General features: G+C 41.4%; 1 protein-coding gene across 1 annotated transcript; it reads left to right on the top strand.

Annotated features, from left to right (window-relative positions):
- The first annotated feature begins 244 nt into the window (after positions 1 to 244).
- rnf38 (ring finger protein 38) lies at positions 245 to 23,475 on the top strand. Its single transcript, XM_032563587.1, has 13 exons — positions 245 to 365; positions 1,275 to 1,940; positions 12,965 to 13,026; positions 17,811 to 18,013; positions 18,694 to 19,075; positions 19,165 to 19,329; positions 19,577 to 19,741; positions 19,970 to 20,152; positions 20,239 to 20,342; positions 20,447 to 20,531; positions 20,611 to 20,732; positions 20,820 to 20,919; positions 21,050 to 23,475. Exons 2-13 carry the CDS (start codon positions 1,355 to 1,357, stop codon positions 21,110 to 21,112), a joined length of 2,220 nt encoding a protein of 739 aa, XP_032419478.1. The 5' UTR covers positions 245 to 365; positions 1,275 to 1,354; the 3' UTR covers positions 21,113 to 23,475.
- Positions 23,476 to 24,214: the final 739 nt, after the last annotated feature.

The raw sequence follows: 24,214 nt of genomic DNA, 5'->3' as shown, positions 1-24,214 counted from the left end.
AAGCCCCTTTTAGCCAGCCTCTCTGCTATCCATAGCTTCTGATTTAACAGGGGAGATGAATCAATTACCGAACTCACATTCGGCAGTTTAAAAATAAATGTGCAGCATAAACGTCAGAACAATGAAAGCAGAAGTGAGCGAGATAAATTAGTTGTGCACTGGTTTTCTTTAAGCATAGCAGTTGTAGTGGATATGGGAGGGGGGAGAGAGAGAGACTTCAAACACGATCGTTTTCTCTGGCATCGATTGGTCGAGCGTCGTGAAATCCGACTTGAGCGTTGACGGTCTGTCACATTTCACACTGGGCTCATACGCTCACATTCACAGGGCTCACAATAATATCGACAGATAGGAGCGCGTTGAAGGTATGACTTTTCTGGTAAAGTACGTACTCCAGACGGTGGAAATTGACCTGGTTTCAGCGGTGTTCTCTGAGGCGGGGTCTTATCTCTTGACCGTGTTAATTTTAGCCCCGGTTCTTTCTTTCCAATTCTAGATTCACCACTTTTTTCCTGTCCAATCTTCCTCTCAGCGCTTCGCTGTTCGCGTCTTCACAGCTGGGGGACTCACCACCACCCGGCGACTCAGCGTAACGCCAAGAGCCAAACTTAAACCATTTTTGGTTCGTTTTTATTTTTATTTTTTAAACGTTTTGTTACCAGTTACCCGGCGTTTTAAGGGGATTTGTGGCGTTGCTCGTTAGCTCCGGGATTTTTTTTTTTTTTTCCTCTTGTGTTGGTCGCTGCTGGAGGAGGGGTTGGCTGGTTGGCGAGGCTCGCCAAGCTAACGAGCGACATTACGCAGACTGGCTAAACAAGTTTAAATAAAGGGTAAAGTTAATGTAAACTTAATTCAGGAGAAAACACAGTGATGACCGGGTGAAATGGTATAGAAACGCGGTTGTTTAACTGGCTAGAAAATTGTAATATCGCGTTTATCTCTGCGCACTAACCCTAGCGTCTCCCCCAGCGTTAGCCTCCCCCGAAGTTAAACTCCGATTAAGTAAACGTTGTCAATGAGCGATTGAATAAATGTTGATTCAAAGCGGGGTTTTTTTTAAACTTTAAAACCTTACATTTACGCTTATTTGTATTAAATACGAAATTGAGGATCGTCTCTGTGTCAAGAGTTTGTGTGAAGGGGGTTTATCGCTAGTTGTTGAACCAGTTTTGTTGTGTGTCTAGTGGACAAAATGCTACTAAGCATTAACTTTTCTTAACATACATTTTTAACTTATTTCATTCTCAAACTTTTTTTTTTTTCTCTCCCAACAGCCCCTTAAAGCTGCTACTGTGGGAGGAAACGAGAGAAAAAGCTCAGAAAAAAAGAAGTAGAGGAAATCCCCCGAAAGGAAATGCCAATCGCAACCGCTGGACAGCCAGCGACTCAGGAGCCCAGAGTTTGCCCCCGGCTGCCCTCCACCCCGGAGCCTGTCCCTAAAGGGGCTGATTTATTCGAAGAGGCGGGGGCGGCGGAGTCGGCGGAGCGTACAGAGTACGGGGCCGCCGAGGGGGGCAGAGCGGGGTTCGGGGGCTTCAGTTTCAGCCACAGCGGCGCTCGGAGCTTTGCACAGCCCGGTTCGACCAGCGGCTCTCCGCCGCAGTCCCCGACCGCCGCCTCCTCCTCGTTCCTCCTCCACCTCTCTCACTCCCACCAAATGACTATGGAACCCCCTCGGACTCGATCGCGTTCTCGGTCTGGATACTACCAGCAGTACGGGGTTGGGAGTAACAACACCGGAGTTGCGGTGTCCAGCCACCACCAACACCTCCTCCACCACCAGCAGCAGCAGCAGCAGCAGCAGCACGGAGCCGGCTGCGCACCGCTCGGAGCTCACAGCAATCACTCGGAGAACCAGCAGCGAGCACCGGGAAGCAACGCCCCTCCCGGCATTCACCGGCTCCCCTCAGTGCCCGGGGCGCACCACATCCCGATGACAGGTACATGTCCCCACTCGACTTTTGTCAGTGATGGAGAAGTCTCACGTTTATTGGACTTTTGTTTTCACACAACCTCTGCCTTGAAGGGATGGATGACAGTCTGGGGCGGGGCGGGGGTGTTTTTAGAGCCAAATTGAAACAGTGAGGGGGTGACTGCCCTGTAGGGCTGGCATGACGGTACTGTTTGTGTATGTGCGGAGACGTTTGATGTGCTCTAATTAGATGGGGTGTTACATAGGCTTGTCTGGGCGGTGCAGAGTTAACACTTATCCAGTAGTTTAATGAACAGCAGCGGTATTTTTGTTGGTGTGTGTGTAGACTGGGGCAGCCTCAAGCCAACAGAACAGCTGAGAACAGGATGTTAACCTCACTTTGTTAAAGCGGTGCAGCTCCTCCACATTTACTAGTCAATTCTGCAAACACTTCTGTAGCCAGGTAACAAGACTCGTTGTTCACAGGCTAAAGTTTGTCCTAAGTAGGCATGGGGTTGTTCCTTTCTATGTGGAGTAATACTAGGCTATTTGGTGATGCGGTTTCTAACAACAAATTGCACGATTAGACACTTTACAAACTGTATTAACTTTATTGAAAGTATGCAATTGAAGATGTAGCTCTGGCTATGATGCATTCGGTTTTGTTTATGTCCAGGTCTACAAAAAAAGTCTTGTCCACTTGCAGTTTGTGTTGGCTCTAAAGACGCTTGGAGTTATGTTTTTACCAGCAGCTGCCTTGGTAACTTATGTTTTGACGTTTTCCTTAACAAAGATGAACTTTGAGTGTGGGGTTGTTGCTGGGTGTACATGCAGGGTCACTCTCAGACAGCAATTCAAGTGCAGTGAACCATGTAACATAGAAACACCTCAGCTAGAGTTTCACCTTCTCCCTAGCGTGGTTAACGATTCGTTTTTTTTTGTCTAACACAAAACACTCCAAAAAGTTATGAGGGAACATATTTCATCAATATTTCATCAATAGCTAACTTGTTATAAAGGTAAAGCTGGAAACTATGTATTTGGTATTTTTGTGTTGTCACATTGAACTCTATTCATTTATTTTTTAATTCTGCTTCCTCAGTCATATTGTCCAGTAAAACAGCACTCGGCTTACCAAAACTTCCTATTAAAAATGATATAAAATGAGTCTTTGAAGGTTCATTAGAATAAAAACAAAGGCGCCTTTAAACAGAAAGTGCTTGTTGGTGTGTTCAAAGAACCCTGCAGCATTTATTTGAGACTGGAATTACCTGTCCTGCAGAGCCAGACTAAAACAGCTGAACCTGTCTAAGCAAACAGGCCCCCAAACCGTGCACATTTTCTCAGCAGTGTCATGCTTACTGATTGGCTAGGAATTGTCTGTATTTCTTTAGAGTGACATGGGAGAGAGATTGAAAGACGATTAAGAAATTGCCATACTAGCCCACATCATTCACGTTCTTGTCGTCATCAGAGTTAGCAGCCTGTAATTTTCACTGTCAAAATAGCTTATTTATGACATGTGGGATTGCTTGAATCAATGGATGGAATGAATAAACTGTACTTGGATCCAAGCTGAATTCAGTTGAAGGCAGGAGGCATTGCTAGGATATTTAGTGAGAGTGTCTGAGCTGGGAACCAGAACCTGCACACAGGGCTGCACTTCAGTCTTACCATAGCTGTGACTCAAATAACACAAATGTCTGCAGCATTTAAACCTGATTACCTGTGTCATTTCCTCCCCTGGTCTCTGTTACAATCTCTTTACGATCAGCAGGGGAGACGATCACTCATTACTTTCTATTGTAGATGTCTTATAAAAATGGTAGCAGGGCTGTTCTGGTCAAGGCTTTTTGTCTGAAATTAGGATTATTTAAGTTTGACTGTATGTTAAAAAGAGCAATTATTTATTTATTTATTTATTTTGAGTACCAACAGTAGAAAATACATAGTTTTTTTTGTTAGGTCTTTGCAGTGCTATAGATAAGGACACAGACATGGAGCTTTTCCATTCCCCCGTGTGTTCAGCTTGCTTGTCTAGTTCATACAGCATCATGCAGCATTATATGTTTAAAAAAAAAAAAAAAAAACATCAGGTTAACATAAAAACTATCTTTAGTAAATGAAATCTTTTTCTCAGTGATGTTTTTTTTTTCTTTTTTTATCTTGTCACTGTTCTGTAGAAACATATTTCTTCTTTTTGATGTATACTTGGGTGAGTGCAGAGGTTTGTCGGAGGAAGTTCATGCAGTTAAGGTCTCCCGTATCATTAATCAGAAACTTACCTGTAGGCAATTTTCATACAAAGCTTTACCTCTAGTTAGCCGAGTAAACCTGTTTTGAAATTTTTTTCTCTGCAGCACAGATGTTAGCATGGTGTATGAGCAGCCAATGGTAAAAAGGGTCAGTTCACTCTACATGGTGATCCCTGCCAATGAAAACAGGCCCAAGTTCATATCCCAATTTTGTATTTAAGATCCAAAGGGAAGAGCCATTTAGGGAATCTGACAATATTAACTTATATTTGCTGTCTTGTGGGAAAAGCTTTGACCTCCTAATATAAAGTTTGTCCAACTCAGACTTTTCTTTAGGCAGCATATGATAAAAAGCCCTGAAACAAAACTGTATTAAAATATCAGTTAAAGAGAACTAACTGTGAAACAAGGTTTCAGATATAGACCAAAGGCAAAATGATTCCTATTTACAGTTTAAGCTATCTTTAGGATAACAAAAGGTGGTTTGTATGCACATATTTTTTTAGGAGAATGTAGAACTCTGGGGTTTCCAAAAGATTGGGGAAAAAAAATCAATAGAATAGAGCAAAGTCGCTTTACAACCTTCCTGTTATCTCCTAAAGGTGTGGCTCTCTCTTGCTGCCCGAATGAACCGTTCATGTAGTAGAAAATATTTTCTTTTTAAATAGCTTCTTACATTTCTGTTTTTTTCCTTTGATTTGAATACCTCCCATATTGACAGTGTCTAACCCTTAGTCCCCTTCCCTCAGTAGCAACTTCCACAGTGAGCAGTGTTGTTGTCAGAATGACCTATTAACTCTTGGTGCTAAATAGCATTTGTCTGTTGAGCTTCTGACATCCATTCATCCTGTCTATCCTGTTGATTGGATAGACAGGACTGACCAGCCTCAAAATGGTTCTATTAAGGTAAAACAATTTTTTTTGTTGATGTGTTTCTAGTATATTGTAATAAAAACAGGGGTATTCCCAAAGTCCAGTTTCCCCATCATGTTCTGGCTCCCTGACAGAGTTCCCCTCCATCCTGTTTCTCACATTATTAAGAGGCAATATGCTAAACATCAGTTACAAATTTGTCAACACGTTTTAATAACGTTATTTTTTTTGTCACTTAGCATTAGAAACTTCTCAAATTTATTGCACAGGGAGGGCATTATTGCTGAGTAATATTTTAATCACTCATTTGACGATAGAAACGTTTCAGGATAATTAGGAGTTGAATATTCTTTTAGCAGAGTAAAGCAGCTGGTTATCTGGACTCTTCCCAGCACAACACCCCTTATTAGACCCTCGCTTCATTCCCAGAATCAGCCTTCCTTGTTGGCTGAGCGTGAAAGAAAAGGAGAGATACTTAATCCATCCTTCCCATGCTAGTCACCTGCATTGGACATGAAGGATAAAGCTGTCCTGTAACTCTTCAGTCCCCGCCCCGCTCCCTCTCTCCTCTCTTCCCTTTGTAGTCTGCTGTAATTCTTTTGGTCCCCTTTTTTTTGTCCTCTCTACCTCATTTGTTCATTCTTGTTTATTGTCTTGAGTGCTCCCTTTTTTCTTTGACAGACCGTCGTGTTTGCTGCGCACATGACTGTGCCCACCTGGTTTTCGAATTGTAACGTCCACTGAGATAAGTGTTCCCAAAGTGTGCAAAAAGCGCTGCCAGATTATTCCGAGTAAAAAAAAAGGGGGTTGCGGGGGGGGACCATTGTCTGTAGCATTTGATATCCTGTCCTGATTCTGTCCCACCTCTGTCACAGCCTGTCCTCTTTTAGCCACATTCCCTTCTCCCTCCCCTCCGGATCGTTCAACCCTTTCTGTACCCCTCCGATCCATTTTCTTTGGCCTCCTCCCTCACATTTGTCTAATGGAGGGATCGTTTTAATGGATTGCCCAAAGCAGCAGAGAGGAAGACACTACAGCCACTCTACATCTACCTCTCATCCCTCTGTCGCTGACAGAACTAGAAACATTCACATTGTTTAAGTTCTTTTTTTTTCTTCTTCTTTTTTTACTTTCCTTTGTCTTGGCACCCAGGCAACCCCCTGCAGTGCGAAGAGAAACCCTTTCACTCTGATTTACCAACTAGTAGGGGTTTCGTGATGCTCTTTCACTTCAAATAAACAACAAAGAAGTCACTTTGGTCAGGAGGAGAGGATTCCTGGAAGAGTGGACTGGTGACCTTAAATGTGGCCTAAAATCTAAGAGATGGGCTTTGTTGTGGTTTGGAAAAAGTACTTCTAAGAGGGAAAGAATGCCAAAGGTCAGTTGAAGCCTTAAGAAATGTCAATATAAAAAGAAGAGAAAGGCCAGTAAGAGTGCAAAAAATGTTCCAGAAAAAAAGTAGGGTTAGTTTAAAAAGACGTCATGTGTGGGATTTGGCAGGTTTACTGGAGTTGCGAGGAAGCGCAGCGCACATTTTCTGTTATAAAGGAAGGGTCAGGTGCAGAAAGAGGTTGAGGAGAGAAAAGGGAGAGCTAATTAGATGGAGGTCTGGGAGTATTAAGAAAGTGAGCATGTGAGCAAACCTCACGAACCGGAGCTGGCAGGAGGAGGAGGATATCACGGGCAACACTGTAAGCAAAGCACAGAGAGGAAACCCGACTTGCAAACAGCCTCTGAGCTTACAACCTGTAGAGCAGCCCCTGACTGAGCGCCGAGAGGAGGAAGCAGGATGGGCAGGAGGTGCTGTTTGCCCCGACTGTTTGCATGTTGACCGGCTGTCTCTGTTGATTTAAGCAAGCCAGTTGTTCAGGAGATGAGGCCTGGTTCTGTCATGGCAGCAAATCTGTTGGCTGGAGTTCAGAAGGACAATGACTGCAAAGTCGTCTGAGACGTGGTCTTTAAAAATTTCACTTGGTTTTATAACCCTATTCTGGGAAATTTATCTCACAATTTCCCAATGTTGTCTAAATAAATTATGAAATGGGAGTGACATTGAAACTTTTTCAAAGATTATTTAGCAAGTCTAATATCCAAGTTGATCTTCAGGTTGTAGAAAACCAAATCACTTCTTTAGAATTACTTCTTGTAGTGCTGGCAACTAGACTCATCATGACAACAAATTGTCCCAGAAGTCATTGTGATAAACAATAATATTGTTGTTTTGAGACCATTTTCAAGTAATATATATTGATAATGGCATAGTAATGCAATTTTGCTCTCTCAAAGAGCCATAAACTTTAATTTTGTAAAGGACATATGACGCAGGAACTGGAAGATATTTTAGATATTCCCACCACACCCCCAAAAAACAACTAAAAACTATGACAAGCGGGGGAAAACACAAAGAAGATAAAAAGAAGGCATCATTTTCCTTAGTCTTCAAAATTCTTCAATTCTTTATTTGAAGAATTGAAACAAAGTAAAATATACCAGATTTTTGTCTGTGATAAACTGTAGGAAGGTTCAAGAGGGGTGAATAATTTAGAAAGGACTCTACTACTCAAACAAGTTCAGTAGAGTACTTTAAAATGTTAGAGTTAAGTGTAACATACTCTTCCTTCTCCAACCCCTTCAGGTATTATGATCCATGGCCATGATACAAGGTAAATATGGTTATTTCAGTCATCATCTTGAAAATATGGCAAATATCATCCAGTTTAGAAAGTTTTAGAAATTTGTCTTTGTATTGTGTAAAAAAAAACACAAAAAACGACAGCTGAACATACTGTTTATGTGGCACAACATGCTGCAGGAATGGTAGAAAACTGTTAATCACAAGTTTCCGATGTATAACCTTTAAAACCAGACGAAGAGAAGTTTATTTTTTTTCTTTTACTATTTACTTTATCATTTCATACACTTACCCCACTTTAACAAATATCCATTCATTTTTAGAGAAATTCAATCTGCAGTGAGGTCTCATGTACTCAGTTTTAAAGCACATAAATTACGCTGTGGTACAAAAATACAAACTGAGACTTCGACACAAGTTCAAATTATGTTTTAACAATACAGTTGAAGTTAGTTGGGAGCACTTTTTTTGTTTCAGTGATATCTCCACCCCACCACAGCCATCTAGAAATACAGCTCATCAGCTGTTTTATATTTGTGTCTATGGGGTAGGGAAGGAAGATTTTGGCTGTGAATGCAGAATATAGAGTGAGTAATATCATATGGTCTGAAGGAGTGGTTAGCCTCATGCGTGTCATGCGTCACAAACTTCCTCATTGACTTGCGCTGTTGGGGACTGTCAAAAACTTGTGCTTGCAGGTTGTAAGGCTTTACTTCTAAAACGATCATAATGGCAGATCTCTAAAAAGATGTCAGGAAAAGCAGCAGCATGTTGCACTTAAATTCATAAGTTCAAATGGGGGGGAAAAGAATCACAAATGACAGGTGGAAATACCGTCATAGATTTTCTTCTGAAGCTGGATGGGCCTCGTCATGCACTCTGGCAGGGCTAGGCTTTGAGTTACTGTTAAGGGTGCTTTCTAAATTAAATCTGTCATCTTTGGACAGGGATTATTTTTGATTTGTCAAGAGTAGTCGTCACAAAATTACGCTTGTACATGCTCAAATACATCGTCTCTGTTTGAATACACAGCGTTTCCAAGTAAATTTGAGCATAAAAGTTGTCTCCAACTTTAAAAGTGGTATGGTATTGATGCATATTTAAAGAAAAAAACTTAATGATGAAGTTAAATTAGCTATTATTAACTAGAATTGCTCAGAGAAATGGGCCAGTCGCAAATTCAAAAATCAAATCTTTCTCCTATCATTGAAGGCACAATGTCTGTTTGAGCTTACAACTGCTGTTCTGTGTAGATGCTGTTGCTGAGAGAGGAAGATTCAAAGTTGGCTGTTCTCAGCATCAGTCAGGAGTTCAAAATGAAGTTGGTTGACGCACAGATATGTAAGAGGCTATTCTCTGAAACGCTGAGACCTGACTGTGGTTCTTTTGGGCTGCACAAAAGTGAGTCTTAAAGCAGATAATAGGAAGGCTAAATGAAGCTGCTCTGTTTTATCCTTTTGAGCTCGAAACTTTTCAGTCATGCTGGATTTGGAAGTGTTTGTAGCCTTTTGGAAATCTCAGAGATAAGATGAATATCTGTGTTCTCTAGAAAGCGCACACAAAGACCAAAGTTTTAGTATTGGTAGCTGTGCTAATTATCAGGATAAGACGCAAAAAATGGTTTAAAATGCCAATTTTGTGATAATTGTCTTTGCTTAGAGTAGTAGTGGACTCACACAACTGATTAGTGCTTCCCTTTTAACATTTTTCTAAATTGGAGAGTCATCTATTTTTTTTTAATCTTCCCTATAAATGGGTTTGTGCGCTAGCTTAAAGTTGCTACCTCTACACTCATTCTTCTCAATATGAACTGTACAAACTTCTGCTCACAAGCAGTTTGTTTAATGTTTAATTTTACTCCAGAGAGCCAAAGATGGATAAGGACCTTTAATGTGGCAGCATTAAAGAGAGGAAATGAAAGGAACATAGTGACGGTAGAGATGTTACTCGACAGGAAAATATACAAAAGACAGAATGCGAACACACATTTGTACCATCAAATATTCAAAACAAGCAATATCTGGGCAATCTTTACCCGACATGTTCTGTGACAGCTTTCCGCTTCAGTGTGAAATGTGCAGTGACATGTGTTCAGGAGGCGGGGTGATGTGAGAAGTGCGCGCATATATGTGTGGGTTTGTGTTTCACATATGTTCAATTTTCTTTAGCAAGTGCTGCATCAGTCGGTGTTCTGTCCATCGGGCTGTTTTGTTCTTACAGTACAGCCTGCTTCTTATCTCGGCTCTTATCCGTCAAACCAGCTGCTCTCTCCAGTGGTTTTGTCGCCCGGAACGGGAAGAGGTAGTTTACCTTGGAGCGCAAAAGGGGGGTGATGGGGATCACGGACAGAGATGGCGCGATAGGGCAAGGACAGGAAATGTGGATGCTGTGTGATAAAGCGGCTGGAATATATGGGAGACAGACAGGTTGGCTGATAGGGAAATGGATCGCTGGCAGGGAGGGATGTAATGAAGGGATGGAAAGTGTGAGGAGGAGGAGGCGTACGAAGAAGGAGGGTACCTTAGCCGGTGCAAGGGGGAAGGATGAGAAAGGGAGGGGAGAAGTGGAGGAAATGGATAGAAATAGCTGATGCACTCCGAGTCGTACAGAAAATCAATAGCAGTCAAGAGCAGAAGCCACAACCCCCACTCTGCTCCGTCTGGCTGTTCCCTCACCCTCCACTGCCGCTTTTCCTCCAGTCGTTTTCCTCATGTTTGTTCCTCCACTCCGCGTCCTTTCCTGTCAAACTTTCCTCCTCGGTGCTCTCACACTTTTTTAATGTTCTCTTGCATCCATTTCCTCCTCTTCTTCACCTCCGCTTTGCCCTCTTCCTGTCACCAGCGTTTTCCTTCCTCCACAGCTGCTCTTCATCTTCTGCTGCAGAATGAAGTCGGTGGTAGTTTAACGTGTAGTTAGAAAATAAAATCTCCTGTCTGCAAACTCAAACATATTTTTAAATTGACTTTCAAAATTGAGAGAGAAGGTGGAGTTCTTGACATATAATAAATAGTAGGCTTCCTTAAGTACAGTATGTCCACGGGGATTTCACTTGTCCATGTCACTCTGTGATAACACAAACTGGTTAGAAACTTTTTAAACCACTTTGAATAATTAACTGAGTTTACTGTATTGGTTGATCACTAGAATCAATTGGGATTTATGTATGATTGAACTGAAATGTATTTTTTTTTGTGAAGAGCCTGAAGACGACATTTGTTGTGAATAGGTGCAATATTAATAAAACTGAATTAAATGTAACCTTTTTTTCCGGCTGGAATTTGTACCAAGCTTAAACTACTCATTCACTAAAATACAACATAATTGTTTTAGTTCACTGTACAATCATCAAAGTATTGATTAATGTTTAATGACTTTGGACTAGATACACTTTACCTGTCTGCCAAACTGAGTTATTTAGTGATTGGTGGGATAAAAGCTGGCAATAAAAGTTCAAGCAGGTCATTTTTTGTGCTCATAATGTCATACTAAGTGAAGGAAAAAATAGAAAACTGAGACTGAAAATAGAAATGCTGCATTTCCATTTTGAAGTGGAAGTTTGCGATCCACATACTGAAGCATAAGCGGACACATCTGCTGCTATTATGTCTTATGTTTGAGGTTATCCATACAGACCATGTTGTTCCTCCTTCGTGTTTTCTTCATGGACCAGCTCTTACTTTTTCTGATGTTCACCCATGAATTACACCCCAGACTAGACAAACATGACTATTTTGTTGTTGTTGCTCTTGACATCTATCTACTTTCACCAAAGTACAGGCAATTCAGTTTTGTGCTGACTGTGTTTTCTGCTTCTTTTGTTCCAAGTTCAGTGTATTGATTAAACTTTCTTAGATTTAGGGTCAGAACTGACTGTCTCCCCATATATTATAATTGATACTGCAGTCTTATTATTCAGCCGTCCTCGAGGCCCAGACTGCAAAGCTGAATAGTGTGTCGTCTGTTACCCCAACAGCGGGTATGATGTCATTCAAACATGTTCTGTTGCCTCAGTGTTGCTCTCTATAGAGTGAGTCTAACTGAATGACTCGCCTCTGACTCAATTTACAGGATTCTGACAATGTGTGAGTGAGACCATATTCAGGGAGGAAGCTGGATTTTGGCGCATTGTGATCAGTGAATGAGTCCTGCATAGAGGGGAGCTATGCAGCCAGCGAGTCCCATGAATGCTTCGTCAGTTCTCCGGCCCTAAATTGTCTCACTGGATTTGTGGTGTTAGCTATTTATTTATTTATTTTTTATATTCTTACCTCACTAATAAAAGCTTTACGTTATTTATGTTGCTTCCCATCCAGATAAAAGAACGAGAAGAATTTTTTTTTTGGTGATTGAGGGCTTCTGAAAACCTTAACTCTGTCTGCCTCGTCTTTCATTTCCTCTACATGCACTACTTTGTTGTCAGTCAGAGCTTTTCTTCAAAGACGGAGACTAGAATCAGAAAAAAAAATCCTCACAAACAACCGATAGGTGTAAAGCTCTTTTATAAAGGACTCTTCTCGCATGCCTTCTAGGTTACCTCTCTTCATTTCTATTGTAGAGGTTGCTTCGCTTGGCGTGCCCTTGGGAGCGTTTACCCTTGGAGCGCGTACCGGTGCCACCATCTGTGATCAGGACGTACCCGACCAAAGATTTGGCCACCGCAAAAGGGGGAAAAAAAACAAATAAAAAACGAAAAGTCAAAGCAAATAGACAAAGATAATAAAAAAGATGAAAGGATTGTGGTAAAACAAAAGAGTAAACGTCTTAGCGGTGATGCAAGCGGCAGTATCATCTGAAAGCTCCTCTAATCCTGGATTACTGTGTTTGTTCTGTTTGTGTATGTATACGTACTGAGCCAAGAGAACACCATATGTGTTTCAGTGACTTTTATGCTGCATACGTGGTCAGTGGCCTTTCTCGCAAACATGTTGTCTTTGTTGTTTTCCGGTTCCAGGTGGCTTTAGGAAAATGACAACAAAAGGATTAAGTAAACTGCAAATAAACAGATTTTACTGCACAACAACTGGGTACCCTGATCTATCAGGTCCAGCAATATACAAAGATTTACATTATTTCTATAGTGCCCCTTACAGTAATAACTCATTTTATGGCTCATTTTTAAGTTTACAGTCCTGCATAGATGGAGAAAATAAGGGCATTCAGTTATCATGATTCTCAAAATAAAACTCCAAGATTTGTATGTAATCTTTGTAAGGAATCTGTGAACTATATTTTATCATGTTTGAATCGTTATTTCCCACAGCTCATGACCTGCTTTGCTTTCGTTATGTGCAGGGGCTTCTGGTGGAGCATATCACTGCCACCCTGACCATGCATATGGAGAGGAGAGGGATAAGGTAAGCCAACATTCACTCATTATTAAGGCCAAAATTATTCAACAAAGAGGTTGTCATTAGGACTTATTTGGATAATAAACTGTAATATGGATAATAAATCATATTATGGTTGTTGAGTGAAGAATATTTTCAGGAGAATGCTGGCATTTGAGTAAAGAATTAATCCAGAGATTTTACCTTTTTTATTCCAAGAGACTGGTCAGTGTGCTTCACAACACTCCAACTTAAGCAAATCTACTCCTGGCTGACCTGATCAAACCGCTAATTATAATATTTTAACCAATCTGTTGTGAATGGAAAAGTGGGCCACTGAAGATTTGGCTTAAGAGTTTGATTCTGAATTAGTTGATCAAAGGAAAAAAGTAAAACAATTCTCTGATAATGTTTTACTCAAGCGTGTGCAATTTATATGGTAATGTGAAAGAATCAGACTGAGGTTCACAGGTCTGCAGTCTGTGACATGCTAAAAACATGATTGTGCTGAAAACAAAAAGTGTTCGCAAAGAAAGCCACAAATGATAGATTAGCGAGTAGTCCTAAATATATTAACAGAATGTTTACAAACATAATAGTTTGCTAACGCCCTATTACCTGTGACGATCTCACAAGAGCAAAGTAGTAAATTATGGTAAACAGCAAATTTAAAATAAAAAAACAAAAAAACATTGACATGCTATCATAACTGCTTGAGCTGGAACGTCATTCTTTTGAAAACAACAATGCCGTCATGAGAGGATCGGGTTTGACGTTGCCAATAGCTGTTTGTGAATTTCCTCTTGCAATTTCCACTAATAAAATCACAGCACTGCGGTTTAGTTACTCTATATCAGTGAAGGAGTTTTTTTAGTTACTTTTAAGTTTTTTTGGGAAAAAAAAAAGAAACATTGCTTCAAAGCATGTTTGACCTAAATGTCTTGAAAAAAGCCTGCAATGCATGTTTGAGGGAGTTCAAGTAGAACTCAGTAAATGATTTTAATAACCACAAGTGAACACCTTTTAAAAGCATGCATATATTAACAAGAAAGTAGAGAAAGTGGAGAGGCTGGACACTGAAGTGTTGCGGAAAGCTTGAAGGGAAGAAAGGGGAGGGGTGTTGCTAATGATTTCAGTCTCCAGCTGTGGAACTTGGTTGGAGTGAGAGAAGCAAAAGCAGGATGAGGAAGGGAGGGACAGTGGTGGAAGAGCCAAAGACGAACTTTGAAATTGTCTTGATTAGCGTTACTGGAAGCATGTCTGTAAATATTAATGAATCTCAAACAGAAAACGGCCATATTTGCTCAGTATGCGCTTTCATAATAGAAAATCGACTGCCTTGAAGAGACAAAAAACATGGACTCGGTTGTTGTTTTGTCCTGCATGATCTCGGCAGGCCCGGCTTTATTTTGGTTCCAAGCAATGATGGTGAAGCAACAACAGCTGGAGGCCGGAGTCGCTGACTGAGAGAGTCGATGCAAGCATGTACGCAGAGTGGGGATGTTGTTAAAAAGAATGTGGAAGGGTGTGTCAGGATATCTGACCCGCCTGGTTTCTACATGCACTGAATACAGTGACGGTGAAGAGAAGTGGATGGTGGGTGCATAGTTTCAAAGACTTGCTTTAATATCAGTCAGAGAGCACTTTACTTTGCTTCTTCTGGCTTAGCTTTTCATCTTGTGTCCTTTTTTTTAGCCTTGTGAAAATATGTTCAGACACAGCAAACAAACCCGCAGTTTGGAACATGAGGCCAAATTATAGCATATTGCTTGAGGACACATACACTCCTTTGTCTGATGATGTTCCCCTCCCTCTAACGGAGGGAGACAGGCCCATCAAACTTTCATACTAATGGGAAATAGTCTGCATGTCTGTGGAGTGTACGTATGCATTTGTCCCTTCTTCTCAACCTCTCCTGTCCCCTCAGATTTCAAGTCCGAGTGTGGGACAGGTCAGATAGACACAAGGGGGAAAAAAACCAAGAAGATGGAGCCAAAGAATAGGAGAGGTGGGGGGGGTAAAGATGGGTTTGGTTTATCTGATACAAGGGAAAGGGGGTGGGGTGGGTGGAGGTTGTTGAGCAGGGTAGGGAGAGTGCGCTGGTGAGAGTCTGACTCAGATATGAAAATGGGCACAGTACATGTCCCAAGGGTTTTGGGGTTGGGGCCAAGGCTGGTAAAGAGGTTGTGGGGTGATGGGGTGGATAAGAGGAGCCAATAAGGAAGAAGAACAGATAGGGGATGCTGTTTCATTCTGTAATGGAGAGGAGTAGATGTTGTTTTCTGGACTGACTGTAATGAAATCACCCTAAACAGGTGTTATCTGTCCTTCTACATAGCGCTAGTTTGTTTCCGATACCGTTACTTTCTTCAGTATGTTCGTCAAATCAAAAATAGGTAATTTAACGCAAGTTGAAGGCGTCACTAAAGTTACAAGAAGGGAAACGCTTTGCAGTTTTGGAGACTAGTTTCTTGACTCTTGAAGAGAAATGTTTTAAAGGAGCAATTTTATGTAAAATTGACTTTTTGAGTTTTGTATAATCTTTTAATATCATTCCCTCATTGAAAACATACCTGGAGTGTTGCTTTGATTCTTTCAATCATGTTTGAGGAATCCTTGATTTTCCTGCTCTTAGAAAGTGCCACCTATTTCCACATAGCTCCTCTTTGGAGCTGCTCCTCCAAACTAGTGGCATTAGCAATTAGGAAGCAACTGGTGGAACTGCATACCTGCAAGTGAGCTTATCATACAAACTACTTCTCAGTCCAGTGTTTCTAAGAACTGTTGTAAATGGCGTAATGAGAAGAATTGTTGTAATGATGTGCTGAAGGGGGGGTCTTGGGAAGAGCTTTTTAAAGAGACAGAGGCCAATTACAAGGTGTCAAATTTATTTTAAGTCATGTTTGATATATACAACTGTTCATAACAAATGAAGGTAACATAGCTGCTTGATGTGCCTGGAAAGTACATGCCACACCTTTAAGAAAGAAATAATAATAAAAAAAGCTGAACTGCTCTGTTCTTTCATGCATCATCTTTAACGTCACCCATCCTGACAGGTGAGCAGCAGGTCTGAAATTTCAAAAATCCAGGGCTGGTCAGTAAACTCACCATACCTTAGCAGTACTCGTTTGCACTAAACACAACACTCTTTAGTGTGGAAGTGGTTGCTTTAGGAATAATACTCCGTTGACTGTTTTCAGTGGGTTATATATTTTAAAGAGGGGAAAAATTGTGTATCTTTAAAGCTGTTGGAAGCTATTTAAGAGGAAGTTTTCTACAGAGGGATACCAGCTGCTAATTTAAGGTGGTAAAACAGAGGCACTACTGATGTTGCTCATTTTACCCACGCCACTTTGTGTTTTTGGAGGGGGGTTTTTTGTGGCCAGCTTTTTTTAGATGCTAAAAGTAGCCACATACCCTGAAATGTAATTTTATAAAGTGTTTCTTAAATTAGAAATGGGTAAATTGTCCTGAAGCTTACTTCAGAGTAATCATTTTGTCTTGTTTAAAAACAGTAAAACCGTCTTTTACAGCCACTACTAACACACAGTGTGGCAACTGCTCTCAACCAGAAAGGCTTGAAAAGGTCTCTCAAATGTGATCATTACATCTCCGACCGCTACCTCATGTTTTTTTTTTTTTTCTGTAACTCAATCCATCTCTAAATCTTTATATTTCAATACTTTCCCAGTTCTTGCTTTCTGACCACCAACTGAAGGAAATTGGTCTAGTACATCCAGCGAAGTCTTCAGGCTCTCATCAAACCACAGCACTATGACTAAACTATTAGTGTAAACTCTTCATGGCCCCACAGTTCAAACACATTACTTTTTTTTTTTTGCCTCTGCAGATCTTGAGAAGGTCGTGTTTATGGGCTGCAGAAACGGTGGCAATTGCTCATGTGTGAATTTGCGCATGTCTGCAGGCGTTTCCATAACTGCGTGTGTTTCTGCAGTCTGCTCTCCAGCTGTTTCCTGTTAGCTATCGTACTGCCGCTCTCAGGGCTGCTGAGCTGTACATGTGTTTGATCTGGTGCAAGAAAAAGTTGCTCGCTGAGTCACTTAAAAAAACACAAACAAACAAACAAAAAATAAAACTCCATAGTATGACTTTCCTACTTTAGAGTGAAGGTTTGTTGAAATGGGTGTCGTTTGGGGAACATGAGGGAAAGGTGGATGTAGAAATCATGTGTGTGTAAGAACCTGGCTGTCCTGCTGAGTACCACAAGACTCATCATAAGGGAGAATGAGTAACTGAAACATGGGCAGGTCTGTGTGTGTTCTTGCCTCACCATGTGCCAAGTGTGAGAGTCATTGGCTGACTGTAAGTGACATGACTCACAGATGAGTCGAAGGGATGGAAACACTATATGATAACTCTTGAGTCAGTGATAACTGAATGACTACACACGCAGCTATTTTGCCGTGTTTGCGTACATTACCGCCTTTTTTTTTTATTCTGACTATACAAGAAAATACATGTCCAGCTGAGGGCGTGTTTCTGCGATTGGCACATGGGCTTGTATGCGCTTGTCTCCTGTTTGCATTTCCTCACTCTGAGAGGAAGTAACTTTGAACCCTCTGGGCCGCTGTGTGCTCGCGGTGTAAAAAGCTCCCCTTCGTAGATGCAGTAAACCTGGGGAAAGAGGCATGCTTTGTACCATACAGGTATGCCACAAAGAATTTTAGGGTCTAGCAGTGTGGACTGTACCCCAGAGGGACAAAGAGTGGTGAACTAGATGCATTTGATATGAGTGCTCTGGGTCACTAAACACAATACTCGTCTGTTTCCCCCCCTCCTTTGTGCAGAGTGAGGAAAGCCCCAGTCCGAAGCGCCAGAGGCTGTCCAGTCAGTCCGTTTTAGAGCAGCTGACCTCATCTGCACCCTTGCCATCTACGCCGTCGCCCCCCATCCGCCCATGGGAGTCAGGACCTCCGAGTCGGCGGCAACCTCACCCTCACACACACTACCACCAGGAGAGGTGCCTCACTCCTCCACGACTCAGACGGAGGTAGAATCTTTTGTTTGTTTTTTTTGTACCACAGTCTCCTAAGTACTGTGTTTTTCCAAAAGTATTTTCAGCCCTTAAGCTTTTTCCCCCATTTTGTAACATTGACGTTTGTGGTTTATCAAGTATTTCATTGGGCTTTTATTTGATACTTCAGCGCAAAGCAGAAAATAATTTTGAAATGGAAGGCAAATGACTCATGGTTTTTAAATTGTACTGCAAATGTAAATCTCTGAAGTTGGTTTTCACCCGTTATTTTCACTATTATCCCTAAAAATAAACCCAATTGGCCTTAGTAGGCTTCTAATTAGTAAGTCCACCTGTGTGAACTTCAGTTTTGTTACAAATCCAGCTTTTCTGTGAAGGAAACAAATATTTGTTAAATGAACACAGTAGAAGTAAAAGTTTGAAGCAGAGTGAGCTATAATATCTCAAGCTCTGAACATCATGGGTTGTTCAGTTTATCATTCATAACTAGAATATGGTACAATTGTGAAGACATGGCTGACAAGCTGACAACCACACTTTTTGGATTTAAAACAAGTTTGAAAACTCTGTTTTTCCTCCTACACATGTACTCCTTTCTGTGGATGTAGCGTCACAAAATGTGCAAAATCTCCAGCTGTGTAAATATCTTTGCAAGACTCTGAATGAAATGAACGGTCTGCTGTCCCCTCTTGCAGTCCGCCCGCGAGGCGCCAACGCGGCCGTCTCTCCAGGCCGTCCCGCCACCCGCCTCTTCATCACCATCCCTCCGCTCAAGGACCTACACCTCGCCCGTCACCGTCTGAGCGTCAGGACGAAAACTACCGCCACAACCCCCTCCCCTCGGCACATCAGACGTACCCAGCACACACTCCAAGCACTTATCCTCAGCCCCCCACAGCCGGCGGAGGAGGCCGAGGTTCTGAGGAGCCCCGAGCCTTCCACCCCCCCACATTATCGTCGCAACTGTTGCACCCGGCTGCCCATCATCACCCCCATCATCACCATCCTCACCACCAGCAACAACATCATGCAACACAACAGCAGCAAGGAGCCATGGTGTTGGACTTGCACGATCGGGTTAGTTTGCATCTGTCGAACTGTTGGAGACATTTACCTGTGTTGGTTAGTGTGTGTGTTTTTATGTGAGCTGCTTGTATTTTCTTCAGCTGCAGCAGGGCAACATACCCGTCTCCTACACAGTGACCCCTGTCCCTCCACACGGCCTGGCAGCGCCTCTGTGTAGCGGTCAGCACATTCCCCCCTCCTGCTCCTCTCAGCAGCAGGTTCCCACCTGTAGTGTGGTCTTCAGCGCTGGACAACACTACCATCCGGTGAGAGAAACTCCTCAGTGTACAACATGTGGCATTGTTTGTACAGTTTGCAGTTTCCATGGTTCTGCGCTTTAAAGGAAGTGGTTTATCGTGTGTTAATATTTCCCAGTTTGGAGGAGGAAGTTGGTTTCTAAGTCACAGCTGCCACCTTGTGGCAAAAATGGCACATTACAGTTGATATTTTAAAAAGTAGTGTCTTTTTATTTTGACTGACTTCCTTTTTCTCTTTCTCGCCCCTTTTTTCCAGATGTTACAGGCATGTTCAATGCATCATTTGCCGGTTTCCTATGCGTTTCCCTCACTACTGTCTAGTGACCCTCAGTTCCTGATTTCTCCTCCACCTCATCTCTCCCACCATCCGCCCCACCTGCCCACACAGTTCCTGCCTTTTCAGACTCAACAGCCAAGATCGGTATGCGAACAATCTGCTACTAATGCTTACCCTTTACATTTGCTTAGTTTGTATAGTTTGAAAATTGCGATAAAAGCCATGCAAGAATTATAGCGTACACCGGGGTAATATGACATAGCCATCAAATAAATTTCACTGCAGTACTTCCTGTTGCTCAGATTTACCACAAAATAAAGCAGTTTGTTCCATATTAATGCGTATTTTTGGTTTTGTGGATATTTATCTCAGCCCTTACAGAGGATTGAAAACGAGGTTGATATAGTGGGAGAGCAGCTCCCTGTTGGAGGAAGCTTCAGCTACGCCCACCATCACCACCACCACCACCACCAGCCTCCCTCCGCCCTGCCGCCTTCCACTCCGCTCCAGTTCCTTTCACACCATGACCCCCTGTCCCAAGATCTTTTTACACTGGTAGGGGGATAAGTTTTTGCTTTTGTTTTTAAATCCCACATCGATTCAACGATTAAATTGTTGCTTTGTTTTTTCTCTTTTTGCAGCCATATCCCCACTTTATGCCTCGGCGATTCGCCAGTCGCCGTTACCGCTCGCAGCAGGCCGTGCCCCCATCTCCCTACCATCCCAGCTTCCTGCCTTACTTCTTGTAAGTATTCTTGCCCCCCTTCCTCGTGTTAAGCCATGTATGGGGTGAGCACTTCATTGTGACGATGCCAGCAGCATATTTTGATCACTGTTTATAACTCGCAGGTCAATGCTTCCTGTTCCCCCGAATGTGGCTCCTGCCATCAGCCTAGAGCTGGATGTGGATGATGGAGAGGTGGAAAACTATGAGGTAGGACAAACTGAGTTCTGCAACTTAATGTATTTGTGAACTAGAAGATGAATATTTTCTATCTATATGAAATCTTCAGGCCCTGTTGAACCTCGCCGAGCGTCTGGGGGAAGCCAAACCCAGGGGTCTAACCAAGGCAGATATAGAACAGCTTCCATCATACAGGTTTAACCCCAACAACCATCAGTCGGAGCAGACACTGTGAGTAGCTTCATCCTTTTATTTGGAGTGCTTTTCCTCTTGTCCCATCAGGCAGCAGTTTTAACAGCTTTTTTTTTTTTACTGCAGATGTGTCGTTTGTATGTGTGACTTCGAGTCCCGCCAGCTTCTCAGAGTTCTCCCCTGTAATCACGAGTTCCACGCCAAATGTGTTGACAAATGGCTTAAGGTGAGTTGTGTTTTTGCTCTCAAAAAATTGGAAAATCAGTTTTGAATGCAACGGTCTTTAATGTTTTTTCTTTCTACATGAAGTCATAAGTTTCATTTCTCACTGTTGGAACATCCTGGTTTTATTCCAGGCTAACCGCACCTGCCCCATCTGTCGAGCCGATGCCTCTGAGGTCCAGCGGGACTCTGAGTGACCTCAGACAACCACAATCCCCAAACCCTGTTTTGGATGCGTAAACCATAAAAAGTGAACCGACTCATTCTGTCAAACGACTGGGACCACTGCACATGAAACAGCATTTAGGTGTCAAAACCTGCTGCTTAATCTTGCTTACTTTATACTTGGACTTCTGAAGCCTTCTGTTTTGTTTAACTCATCTTCTAGTCTGCCATCTTCTGACGGTTGCTGTGAATTACCTTCTTAACACACCCAGCTGCAAATCCATTTTTAATGTCATCATGAATACTTTTCCATTTCTCAACACAGGACCTACGTGTAATTGTTTTCAAGGATGTCTTTGTTAAAAGTTGGTTTTCTAATGATTATGACAAACATTTTTGCTATTTTAATCCAGCCTTTGTATTTTGTTGTGAAAAAAACTCTGCTCTTTGTAAGGGAGTTGAATTGAACGCAAGAGATTTATTTCTTACTATCCTTGTTTTCCTGACGGTTAAAGCAGCCTGTTTGGAGGGAAACAAAGATTAATTTCACTGTGTGGAATGACAATAAAATACTTTGCACAGACACTATGTTCTTTCTGTGCAAGTCATTGTGGTTTTGTTGACGAAAAGTTCCTTATTAGAACAATTCATAATTCAAATTCAAAAATACTTTATTGATCCCAAAGGGAAACTAAATAAACCACACTTGCAGAATTTGTTTTCCCCTCTCAGATTGATTTGAACTTAAAGGAAGTCGAGAATACTTTGGAAAATTTTAGGGAAATTTCTAAAGTGAGGTTTATATCCTCTGGGAAGTAGAGTTTTCTTGTTTTGTAAAATCATAAACTTTAACCACACATTGACGTTGCATCTGATAGTAAAATATGGATTCAGTCTTGTGTGTGAACAAATCTTCAGAAATATTTAAATGCAGTTGAATTTTAAATCAAGCTTTCTTTTCTGCAAAAATTTTAATTTATTCTCCGTACGGTTGGAACGAGTCATTTAAGTACTTTATTGTGTCTGCTGGTTACCTTCTGTGCAGGCAGCGATCCAGTTCATTTTTTCATCGTCTACCAGGAACAACTTTGACACTCTTTTCAGGTTTTAAGTGGCTCCACTTTGTTTCACTGGCAGATCTAAGGCTTCAGCACTTTACAGCGATTGAATTCCTGCGTTGCTTTCTTTGCGTTCTGAACGAACCAGTTTTGAGTTCAATCAAAACTGGTTTTCACTTTCTCTTGAGACACCTGCTTATTTCTGAGTCTTTTTGGTTTATGTAGTGACATGTTCTGCTTGAGATGCAGGCAAATGGGGTTTTAAATCTGAATCTGTCTGAAAGAGAGGAAGTAAAAGATCACGCTGCGTCCTTTTGTTGGTATTGATAACAATTCAGAATAACTCTCAGCAGCAAAAGGAAAAAGAAGTATTTAACTACAAAGCAGTAGATTGTTCAGATAATTGCTTTCTATGCACATCATCTCACCTGTGGAGGTTAGATTTAGGAGCAAAAACTGCAGATTTTTTCATCCCACCCTTCATTGGAACATTTTGGGGATAATCTACTTGTTTGCTGTTGGCCTTATGTTGGTTCATCATAATAATATAAAAAGATGTTCCATTCAAACTACTACTGTTAGGTTGTATTCGCTGCCTGTTTCATCTTAATGCACAATATTTTCCGGAGACACCGCATGAAGTGCTCTGAAAAGTTCATTGCGCCATCTTTAGAGGCTTGCATCCGAAATGCCTTTTCTACCAATGCGTCTTCTCCAGGTCCAACTCGCATCATCGGACAACCGACGCATTCGAACCAGATGTTTTTTTTTTTGTTTTTTTTTCTTTCCATCATGTGCAAACTACAGTAATGTCGAAATCTGTTATTTATGTACGCTCTTCCTCTGCATCGTCCATTTAGAAAAATCGTTGGAATCAGTATGGACTGCATCGTTTCTAGATGTCGTATGTGTGATTTTATGCATCCTTTTTATTTTTGTCGTACGATTGCATTGTTTTGTTTTCTGGTACACTAGCAATTACCTCAGTTCCACTGTTTTTATCTACTAGAAAATGGCGCAAACGGTATGATTCGTTCTTTCATTCTGATCCCTGGGTTGTTTGAGAAGTTTTCCTTCAAACTCTGAAACTGTATTATTCAAATGGTGTTATATTAGTTTTGTTATGTATTATATCTGTAACCAAAACCATTTGAAGGCTTGTGATGATGATGATGATGAAATTTTTAACAAACATTTGTACATTTTGTATGAGAGTTACTTATGGTAATACTTTATTAAGTAGTGCAATGATTTTTTTTAAACCCTTACTCCACCAACCCCCATCTTTTGAATTTCAAAAGCTGGCCCAATAATAAATGTATAACATCCTCTTCTAACTTTGTGCTTGTTGAGAATTTTGTCTTGAGCTCATGTTTTGCATTTCATCATCAGTAAAGGTTTTCAAAGATGTTAGTAATTTCACGATGAGGGCTCTTGGTGGCAGTGTAGTTCTGTCATCCTGGAAGGCTCCCTATAGATTCCCTCTCAAAAAGTTAAAACATCACAGAAAACATAATTTGTTCGAAATGCAAAACTCATGAATTGCTTTGATACACAAAACTACTGTAAGTGTTTGTTTTTTTTTAAAATGAAAGCTCTGAGGAGACGACAAACACTGCAGTAATTTTTTCTGCTCAAGAAACTGTAAACTGTAAAGTGGCAGCAGTAGCTCCTTATGTGGCTTAAGGATCGCAGTTTAACCCTGTCTGTTTGACGGATGTCCAGCAGGAGGCAAAAAGCTTTTACAAGGAGGTTAAGCCACAAAAGTGCACCGCTAAAGAAAATACCTGTTCATAGTGTTGTGTTTAAAAACAATAATGGAAAGCTGTGTGAGAGGAGAAAGGTGCTCAAATAACCCAGACAAGCACAGCCTTGAGACGATTATAGAGCAAAAATCCATGTAAGGGTTTTGAGGAGATTCATAAGTCAAAAGATTAAATTAAAAAGCCCCAGAGTTTGGAAAGAGTGGAGCAGCCCACAATCCAAGGTACTTGAGGTCAAGTCCAAATTCAGAACTTCATGTTTCCCTCTCCAAGCTTTATGGAGATGCTCATCTTATTTTCCAGCAGGACTTGA

Source organism: Xiphophorus hellerii, chromosome 5, assembly GCF_003331165.1.
Source record: "Xiphophorus hellerii strain 12219 chromosome 5, Xiphophorus_hellerii-4.1, whole genome shotgun sequence".
NCBI classification, from domain to species: Eukaryota; Metazoa; Chordata; class Actinopteri; order Cyprinodontiformes; family Poeciliidae; genus Xiphophorus; species Xiphophorus hellerii.
The sequence above is the reverse complement of the archived record's forward strand: the minus strand, read 5'-3'. Positions and strand labels throughout refer to the sequence as shown.

Coding starts and splice junctions, on each gene's coding strand:
- rnf38 (XM_032563587.1), top strand. CDS start 1,355: ATGCCAATCGCAACCGCTGGACAGCCAGCGACTCAGGAGCCCAGAGTT. Junction 20,153..20,238: donor CCCAAGATCTTTTTACACTG/GTAGGGGGATAA, acceptor CTCTTTTTGCAG/CCATATCCCCACTTTATGCC. Junction 20,532..20,610: donor GAGAGGTGGAAAACTATGAG/GTAGGACAAACT, acceptor TGAAATCTTCAG/GCCCTGTTGAACCTCGCCGA.